General features: G+C 44.1%; 1 protein-coding gene across 1 annotated transcript in view; it reads right to left on the reverse strand.

Annotated features, from left to right (window-relative positions):
* LOC124805646 (cardioacceleratory peptide receptor-like) overlaps nucleotides 1-9780 on the reverse strand; it is a 366009-nt gene extending 356229 nt beyond the window's left edge. The window contains exon 1 of the mRNA XM_047266212.1: nucleotides 9621-9780. Within this exon, the coding sequence (XP_047122168.1) occupies nucleotides 9621-9780 (160 nt within the window). The remainder of the gene's footprint in view (nucleotides 1-9620) is intronic.
* Nucleotides 9781-10680: the final 900 nt, after the last annotated feature.

Below are 10680 nucleotides of genomic sequence, written 5' to 3' on the forward strand. Positions count from 1 at the left end.
AACAAAAAGAGTCTAATGAACTTACGTCCGGAAATGCATGGTTTGCATCCTAAAGATCATTGATTCAATCATAATTTGTTACGGAGACTGCGGTCTAATACGCGGCGTACGATGCAGTCACCGTTAAAGTATGGATTGTTTCCTCCTACATCATGCCCTAGCGCCCTCCCCTGCAGTAGTGATTGGTAATGTTGAGTCCGATTCAGTTCGCTTGCTGACTCATCTTGTAGTGGGTGTGATACAGTGTTGTACACAATGGTTCCGTATTCGAATCGAGAGCTTGCAGACATGATATTTGCTTACGGAAAATCAAATGGCAACAGGCGGCGGACAGCAAGGTTGTACCTTCGTATCGGGGGACCTATACTCTCCGACAACAACCGCAGCATTTACTGTTTTCAATAGTGTTTCGCCGTTTCTCTGAAGCAGGGCCGTTTCAGAAATCAGGAACTCATGAAGGACGTACCCGAAATGTTCGGACACCAGATTTGGAGGAAAATTTGGAAATTTGTGGTAAGTTCCTATGGGACCAAAATGCTGAGGTCATCGGTCACCAGGCTTACACACTACTTAATCTAACGATCGTGTGGTACATTCTCCACGACAGTTGTTGCTGCCCATAAGACTTACAGCGTGTGCACGGCTTACTAGCGACAGAGAAGTTTTGTGACTGGTTTCTTCACCAGGGAACCACTATTCAGAGATTCGTGTCATCTATCCTATTCACAGACGAGGCCGCCTTTACGTATTATCTTCGACTTTCGTAACAGTCATCTGTGGGATTGTATGCAGAACCCCAATGGTATGGTGACAACGAATCATCAGCATCTGCGCAGCTGGAATGTGTGGGCCGGGATAATTGGCGACTGTATTTTGGAACCAGTCTACCTTTCACGTCGCCGAACAGGTCGGAACTGTCAGCGTTTCTTGGGGGTGACTTTGAATCCCCTGCTGGAATAAGTGCCACTGATAATTCGAAGGATTATGTGGCTGCTACGTGATGGTGCGCCAGACGCAACTCACTCGTGTCTTCCCTGGTCGATTGACCGAACGAGGGGGTCCAGTTGCATAGCCTGCTCGTTCACTGGATCTAAGCTCGTGCGATATCTGGTCATGGGGACATCTCAAACGTATCGTGTATGCAGAGCCCGTTCCAAATGTGGAGATACTCGAGCAGTGTATTCATGCTGTCTTTGACACTGTTCGGATGCAGCCTGGCCAATGAGAATGTGTGAGACAGAAGATGCTACGGCACGTACACGCATGCGTTGAAGCACATGGAAACCATTTTCAGTACATATTGTAACTGTGGCTGCATGGTACAGTTCGCATTAGACCGCAGTCTCTGTAACAATGTATGATCGAATAAATGATCTCTAACATGGAAACCATGCTTTTTACTAGGCTTTTTTTTGTTCCGTATGCTCTCGTCGATGAATCCCTAAAGTTCGTACACGGTGGAAAAATCATCCTGTATATATGTCAGCAGTGTTTGCACTAGTCTGATGGGGCCAGCACGAAATCCTCTCTTGCGCCAAACTATTCATCTCAGAGTAACACGTCACCATATGACCTCAGTTCTTTGTTGGATGTGTTCCAGTTTCTATCTTTCTCTACAGTTTTTACCCTCCACAGCTTCATCTAGTACGAGGGTAATCGCAAAAATGAAATGGTTCAAATGGCTCTGAGCACTATGGAACTTAACATCTATGGTCATCAGTCCCCTAGAACTTAGAACTACTTAAACCTAACTAACCTAAGGACATCACACAACACCCAGTCACCACGAGGCAGAGAAAATCTCTGACCCCGCCGGGAATCGAACCCGGGAACCCGGGCGTGGGGAGCGAGAACGCTACCGCACGACCACGAGCTGCGGACCCCAAAAATGAGGTCCCCTATTTTTTTATAAGTACATAGACCTGTTTATTTCTACAATGGTTTACATCAATTTACAGCTCGAACATTTAGCTATTTTTCGACATAATCACCATTTCTGTCGATGCATTTTTGTAGACGCTGTGGCAATTTTTGCATGCCCATGTCATACCAGCTCGCCACTATGTTGTTTAGAAAGTTATGAACCTCTTCTTTCACCTCGTCGTCGGAGCTGAATCACTCCCCGGCCAAATTTTCGTTTAACCTAGGGAACAGGTGATAATCAGTGGGCGCCAAGTCAGCACTATAGGGTGGGTGGGTGATTATGTTCCACTGAAAGTGTTCCAGGAGAGCAACGGTTTGCCAAGCGATGTGTTGGCGAGCATTGTCATGGAGAATGTGGACGCCCTTGCTCAACATTCCTCTTCTCCGGTTCTTAATTGCCCGTTTGAGTTTTTTCAGAGTCTCACAGTACCTGTCAGCGTTAATTGTGGTCCCAGAGATTCAGCTCCGGCGACGAGGTGAAAGAAGAGGATCATAAATTTCTGAACAGCATGGCGGAGAGCTGGTATGACACGGGCATACAAAAACTGCCACAGTGTCTACGAAAATGCATCGACAGAAATGGTGATTATGTCGAAAAATAGCTAAATGTTCAAGCTGTAAACTGATGTAAGCCATTGAAGAAACAAATAGGTCTATGTACTTATAAAAAAATAGGAGACCTTACGTTTGGGATTACCCCTGTACCAAGAAAGTTATTCGCTAATTTCTTTACACATATCCCAGTAACGTGTCCCTTCTTCTTGTCGGCGTTTCCCACAGTGAAATGTCTTCGTCGATTATGCTGAGCAAGTCCTTTTCCTTTCTATCATTGCACCTAAATTTAATCACTATTTCGTAGCACCGCATCTCAAATTCTTCGAGCCTATCCTTTCCCGATTTTTCCACAACCGATGAATCACTGCCATACCGTGTGGTGTTCCAGTCGTACATTCTCAAAAATTTGTTTCTCAAATTAAGGTCTAAGTTTCATAGTAGCAGATTCCCTGGGTTAAGAACAGCCTTTTTACCTACGCTGGTCTGCATTTTATGTCCTCATTAGTATGCCCGTCACTTGTTGTTTTTCTTACAAGGTACCGGATTTGCTTTACTTCATCTACTTCATAGTCATCTATTTGGATGTACAGTTTATCGTTAATCTCATTACTTTCGTCTTTCTTCGGTTTACTCTTAGCTCATATTCCATACTTGTTAGACTATTCATTCCGTTCATCGGATCCTGTAATTCTTCTTCGCCTTCGCTGAGGATAGTAGTCTCATCAGTAAAACTTATCATTGACGCACTTTCATCCTGAACTTTAACCGCACTCCTAAACCTTTCTTTTATATCTGCCTTGCTTCTTCGATATACAGATTGAACAGTAGCAGCGATAGACTACAACAATGTCTGTGTTGTTGTGGTGGTGTTCAGTCTGAAGACTGGTTTGATACAGCTCTCCTCGCTACTCTGACCTCTGGAATCCTCTTCATCTCTGAGTTACTGTCATTTAATTCTTCTCATTCTGGTTACAGTATTAATGTCTACAATTTTTACCCCCCCCCCCCCTCTCAACGCTTCTCACCAGTACTAAATTGGTGATTTCCTGATGTTTCAGAATGTGTCCTACCAACCGAAACCTTCTTCTAGTCAGGTTGCTCCACAACTCGTCTTACACCCTTTCAATACAAGTATTTCGTTCTTGGTTTTCCATCTTGTCGTTCTCTCTTGGGTCTTGTACATACTGCGTATAACCTGTCTCTCTCTATAGCGTACTCCAATTCTTCTCAGAACTATGAACAGTTTACATCATTTTACACTTTCGAACGCTTTTCTCACAAACATATCTCAATTTCTCCTAACCTTTCTTATTATCAAGCGCTGTCTCAGAAATGCCACTTTGCGAAATCTGCCCTGATCGTTGTCTAACAGATCATCAGTTTCTATTCTTTTGTATATTATTCTTGTCACTAAGTTGGATCTATGACGCATAAGCTGTTAACCAAATTGCACGACAGTTCTTCCACTTATCTGCACTTGCTGCCTTAGGGATAGAGTGGATGACATCTTTAGGAAAGTCTAATGGCATGTCTCCAGTTTCATAGATTCTACGTACGAAAGTTCAGTTACTGTTTCTTTAACACTTCCCTCAGTGATTTTAGAAATTGCAAAGATATTTTGTACATCTTTTGTGCCTTATTTGATAGCAAGTTATTCGAGGATCTCTTAAATCCTGACTCGTATAGGATTCCCTATGTCTTTCACACAGACCCCCCTCTCTTCTATAATGGCACCTCTTAGGGGTCTTCGGTGTACCCTTTCCACTTATTTGCTGTGTTACGGCGTAAAGTCAAGCGCCGGCACGCCAGTCGGGAACGATAGAGAAGAGGCGGCTGTGAGAAGAGGTCAGCCAATCGCACGCTGACCGACCCCTCTCCAAGACGACAACGCGACAGCAGCGGACCCTATGCGAAGAGGACATAAGCGCCATTACCGACTGGTGGCGGCCCACTTGCATAGCAGCTTGAAGATTAGGCTATTGTATAGCAGCGACTTAGGATTGTCTTTACTGAAGAAAATTGCTTATTTTGCATATCACCCTACGCCTGCGACACATCTATGTAATTTTCAAAGTTAAGTATTGTCTCTTTTCATTTTGTAGTAAAACTCGCTAATACGATTTGTTTGAATTTTCTGTCTAGCGAACCAGGTACATAGCATTCTTAGTCTCCTCATATTCGGCGACGAGTGTAGAGGTGTAAAACGCTCCTTGCGTTTAAAGTGGAATTTCTATTTGACTTTTAATGTTGACGCCCATATTCTTAATTTCAGTGACGATTGTTTTGACTTTTCTACCTGCTGAATCAATCCTACCGACGAACATTTCTTTTTCAATTTCCTCACTTTTTTCCTGCAGATATTTCTTCTTGGTTTCCCCACACTTCCTATTTTTTTATTCCTGATTTACATTCCTGCATTCCTATCTTTCAATGAATATTTTTCTACTTCCTTCTTTCTTTGACCAGTTGGAGTATTTCTTTTCTTATCCAAAGTTTCTTCGCAAGCACCGGCATAACCGCGCGTGTTAGCACACCACTTCTGGTATTCGGGCAGTCGGAAAGTGCCCGATGCACTGCCGGCAAGCCTGTTTTTAGGCGTCTTCGATCATTCAAATATGTGAATACCAGACGAGTACCCAGGTCCCGTACCAATTACATTATGTGCAAACATTTAGGAGATGTTTGCACACTTTCACATGGTCCACACGATACATGGGTAACAGAGACCTGGGGCACAAAAATTCGTTCCCACAGGGCAAAGGGGTGGCGTCAGAAGAGCATCTGGCAACCCTCCAACATTAGCAATACCAAACCCGACATTAACCGTCCCGATCACGTGCAGGTACAGGGTAAGGACCAAATAAAAAGATGATACAAGGCCTATTCGCAATTATCTTACAAGTTCCTACGTTCTTTCCCCCACTTCGGTAATTTTCCTTCTTTAAGGTGTCATTTCCTCTTCAACGCAACTGCGTATTGCGGAATTTAATATTTCAGTATCTACAGCCGTAGAGTACGACAAACACAGCTCACCATTCCACAATACTTGGTTATCCCCCTTCTCTGCGCAGTGATTCTTGAGTACTAGTCTCTTACACTTCAATCTACTTATCGTTAATGAATTGGGATCTGTGTCTGTACCTGCTCCTAGATAGTCTATAACTGATATTAAAACCTCTGCCTGAGCATGAAGTAGTCCATCTTGAATATTCTCGTGTCTCTGGAGATTTTTCTGGTATATCTCATCTTTGTGTGATTTTTTACCAGTGTATTGGCTATTACTAGCTGAAATTTATTATACTGTAAAACTCAGTTTTTTTTTTCTTCGTACCTACTATGAACCCCATATTCTCCTGTAACTTTCTTCTCTTCCTTCCACTACAACCGTATTCTAACCTTCCATAATTAATAGATTATCGTCTTCCTATACATACTTAATTTCCCATTGAACATCGTCGTATACTTTCCCTAATTCTTCACCATCTACTTGTGATTCTACATATACACCCCAACTACTGCTGTTTGCGTAGGTCTCCTCTCGGTTGTGAAGAGAACAACCTGTTACTAAACTGTTCACAGTTAGTTTCTTGTTCACGGATCATTTTCGCTATTTATCGTAATGATGGAGAACGAGTCATTTTATACTCAAATTTCACATTCATGTGTATATATGGCTACAAGCCGACTATTTCCAATTGCGAACTCAGTTCCCGCTCTACAAATCCTGTCCATGACGAACCCTGGTCCCCTTACACCTACACTCCTAGAAATTGAAATAAGAACACCGTGAATTCATTGTCCCAGGAAGGGGAAACTTTATTGACACATTCCTGGGGTCAGATACATCACATGATCATACTGACAGAACCACAGGCACATAGACACAGGCAACAGAGCATGCACAATGTCGGCACTAGTACAGTGTATATCCACCTTTCGCAGCAATGCAGGCTGCTATTCTCCCATGGAGACGATCGTAGAGATGCTGGATGTAGTCCTGTGGAACGGCTTGCCATGCTATTTCCACCTGGCGCCTCAGTTGGACCAGCGTTCGTGCTGGACGTGCAGACCGCGTGAGACGACGCTTCATCCAGTCCCAAACATGCTCAATGGGGGACAGATCCGGAGATCTTGCTGGCCAGGGTAGTTGACTTACACCTTCTAGAGCACGTTGGGTGGCACGGGATACATGCGGACGTGCATTGTCCTGTTGGAACGGCAAGTTCCCTTGCCGGTCTAGGAATGGTAGAACGATGGGTTCGATGACGGTTTGGATGTACCGTGCACTATTCAGTGTCCCCTCGACGATCACCAGTGGTGTACGGCCAGTGTAGGAGATCGCTCCCCACACCATGATGCCGGGTGTTGGCCCTGTGTGCCTCGGTCGTATGCAGTCCTGATTGTGGCGCTCACCTGCACGGCGCCAAACACGCATACGACCATCATTGGCACCAAGGCAGAAGCGACTCTCATCGCTGAAGACGACACGTCTCCATTCGTCCCTCCATTCACGCCTGTCGCGACACCACTGGAGGCGGGCTGCACGATGTTGGGGCGTGAGCGGACGACGGCCTAACGGTGTGCGGGACCGTAGCCCAGCTTCATGGAGACGGTTGCGAATGGTCCTCGCCGATACCCCAGAAGCAACAGTGTCCCTAATTTGCTGGGAAGTGGCGGTGCGGTCCCCTACGGCACTGCGTAGGATCCTACGGTCTTGGCGTGCATCCGTGCGTCGCTGCGGTCCGGTCCCAGGTCGACGGGCACGTGCACCTACCGCCGACCACTGGCGACAACATCGATGTACTGTGGAGACCTCACGCCCCACGTGTTGAGCAATTCGGCGGTACGTCCACCCGGCCGCCCGCATGCCCTCTATACGCCCTCGCTCAAAGTCCGTCAACTGCACATACGGTTCACGTCCACGCTGTCGCGGCATGCTACCAGTGTTAAAGACTGCGATGGAGCTCCGTATGCCACGGCAAACTGGCTGACACTGACGGCGGCGGTGCACAAATGCTGCGCAGCTAGCGCCATTCGACGGCCAACACCGCGGTTCCTGGTGTGTCCGCTGTGCCGTGCGTGTGATCATTGCTTGTACAGCCCTCTCGCAGTGTCCGGAGCAAGTATGGTGGGTCTGACACACCGGTGTCAATGTGTTCTTTTTTCCATTTCCAGGAGTGTATTTATGCTGATGTTGAGATTACCTCACACATAACTGAACAGAAACCCATACCTTCTTTCCATTTCTCTTACTGACCCCAACTGTTTCTACGCTGAGCCTTTGAAGTTCCCTTTTCAGATTTCCTAGCTTACCTACAACATTCAAACTTCTGATATACCATGCTCGACACTTGGAATATTATCCTTTCCTTGATTACTCCATCATTTTTTCATGCTTACCTCTCTCTTGGCAGTGCTCTCTCAGATATCCGAATGGAGGACTAGTACGGAATCTAAGGCCAGTGGAGAGGTGATCGTAACACTTTTTCCAGCTATAGGCACATGTCGTGTGGTTATACATTATGTATCTTTAACACAGTGGTCCCCCTTACCTTCTACATCCTGATGCAGTTAATTTTTGCTGGTTCTTCAACCATTTAACGGCAGTATGCCACCCCTACAGCAAGAGGTTTCCCTAATCTCTGCCTGCTCCTCCGTCCTGTGTCTCCAGGCTGTTGGCAGAACGAGGGTGATTTTTATGCCAGTAGTCTACGGCCGCCATTCAGTCTTGTAGGAGTGGAACTTCTTGATTACTCTACAGAGATTCACCGCTGACCTGTCTATAATGTCTTTCATTACTATTCAAAGACATTACCCCTAGACCATTGGTGTATCGCCGTAGAGTGCCCGCTGCAAGAAGCTGCAACGGTAGAGTGACAATCTGTTGGAGGAAAAGCTGTTCAACAATTTAGCTGTCAGGAAGAAAACCAAAGATGTGGAGAGAAGCGAAATTGTATTATTATACGAGTGCCATTGGGGACAGGGTTAGGCATAATGGACAGATGACCATAGCGGGACAGAGATAAAACACACGTGAGGGAAGAAATGGGGTGAAAGTCTACAGCCGATAAGATCCGTGGGAAGAGAGAAGCAAGAAAAGAAATTGCATATGAAACGTATGTAAATATAGTAGAGATAGGACGCAACAGTAATAATCTATGCTGACACCTTCAGCAGATTAATCTGTAACTCACGTGATGACTGATCTTTAACATATATTATGAGGTGTGCCCTCTGGGAGTCCTATGTTTAAACTGATATTTAGGGGACAAAACATTTGAAAATATCCATGTAAGTTATATAACATTAATTTTTACAGTTATATCAGTTTTGTCTAAATCCTCCTTGCTGATTTGATTGTACTAAATAAAATCTCCAGTATTTCACTTTTTATCACACAAAATCACGTGCTTTACTGCGGTTTTTTAAATAGCACACGTAAATAAACTGACAAACTGTTAGAGAATTAAATTTTACATTCTGAAAATTGTAGAATTTCTACAGCGTGTAAATGTTAACATAAAGCTAAATTCCAAAGTTTAAGCTTGCACATAAAAGTTGCACTCGATAGGACAAAAAAAAACCTGCAAAACTGACATTCACTGCTCGGATCAACATTTCCCTTTACCACCACTCAGAACACACCTGATGTTAACTAACTCTTTAAGTATTTTATTGGAGAAACAAGAACACGTCCAGCACCATTGTCCTGAACTTCCTCCCCTGAATGATACAATTGTTCGCCAGCAAAATTGTGATCACTGTCCACTGCAAACTCGTCGTCTTTTTCACTAACAGCTTCCTCTCTTTACCAACTAACCTCTTTCTCACACCTAGGAGAGTTAAAAGAGAGACATTCCTGTGAACACATTTTGTGCTATACTACGAAAATGGGTACGTAGTTCACGAGGTGCGATGCAGGAGACCCCAACACGTGCCAGCAACAAATATAGAGGGCGATTAAGCAACCGAAAAAAATATAATAGATTTGAAGATTTATGGAGAGTAGGTGAGGTTCTGAAGAAATCTGGCAGAATTTACTTTGGAGAGCGAATGCGAAAATTCTCGCACGGTCTGAGAGACCGCACCTACTGAGTTAAGGATTCGACGTGATAAATACAATGTTCTCTTGTAGAACTTACCTGCAAACGCCAGCTGCATGATAAAGAAGTTCATGCGGGATTTGCGGTTCTTGTTGAGGTAGAGCGCTATGAGCACGGCCGAGTTGCCGAGCACAATCAGAGCGAAAAGGATCCACAGAACTGTCAGCTGCTCCGTCTGCAACACACAGCGACATCGCATGGCGTTACCACCCACTGTGCAGTTTCAAATTACAAAGTTGTCAGTTGTAATTCAGAGGCTTAGAGAACTTTTAACAATCACTTTTGTGACTGGATATGGCCCTTATCGTACGCACTTGCAGTGCATGTCGCTTTCAGAAACCAAACGTTTCACATGCGAAGAATTTGGTTCCCCAGACCAATTCTCATTAAAACGCACTAGATACAGGCATTTACCCAGTAACGTAGAATACTTAACGGCAAGAACACTATACAATGCACTGAGGAACCCAGATACATGGACACAGTTGAGCACAATCACCAACATCTCAAAACAGAGCATAGACGAACCGACTCACCAATATAGAAGGCGCAGAAGACGACGACAGGCCGACATAAATAGCTCTAGTAGCTCCTGAACTGACAATGGTACGAGTGACAGTGACAACACTGACATAACATAGATACACAAAATATACGTAACATAAAACACGCACAAATACTTACGTGAAAATTAATCTGTGATTGCGATTTATATCTTATTATGAATGAATCTAATTGAAAGCACGATTAATTAGAATAGACCGTGGACAGGTATTGTTCTAGAAGCCACGTTAAACCTGTGCCCAACATTGTTAAGTAGTTACATAAATGAATACCTCATTGTAAATGTAATATTTTGAATGCAATACAAATTTTATATTGAATAAGAAATCTGACGCAAACAGTGTACGAGTAAATACACCACAGAAACAGATCACGCATATTACGAGTCCGCTATCCCAAAAAACTTTAATTTTATTCTACAAAAATGTTTTACAAGATTAATAATAGGTTAGTGGTGCCTTGTTATTCCTCCTACAGCTATGTAGAAACAGTGTATAACTTAATTAGATAATATTGAGGCAGGATGCAAGGCCAT

This window comes from Schistocerca piceifrons, chromosome 7 (assembly GCF_021461385.2).
Source record: "Schistocerca piceifrons isolate TAMUIC-IGC-003096 chromosome 7, iqSchPice1.1, whole genome shotgun sequence".
Lineage (NCBI taxonomy): Eukaryota > Metazoa > Arthropoda > Insecta > Orthoptera > Acrididae > Schistocerca > Schistocerca piceifrons.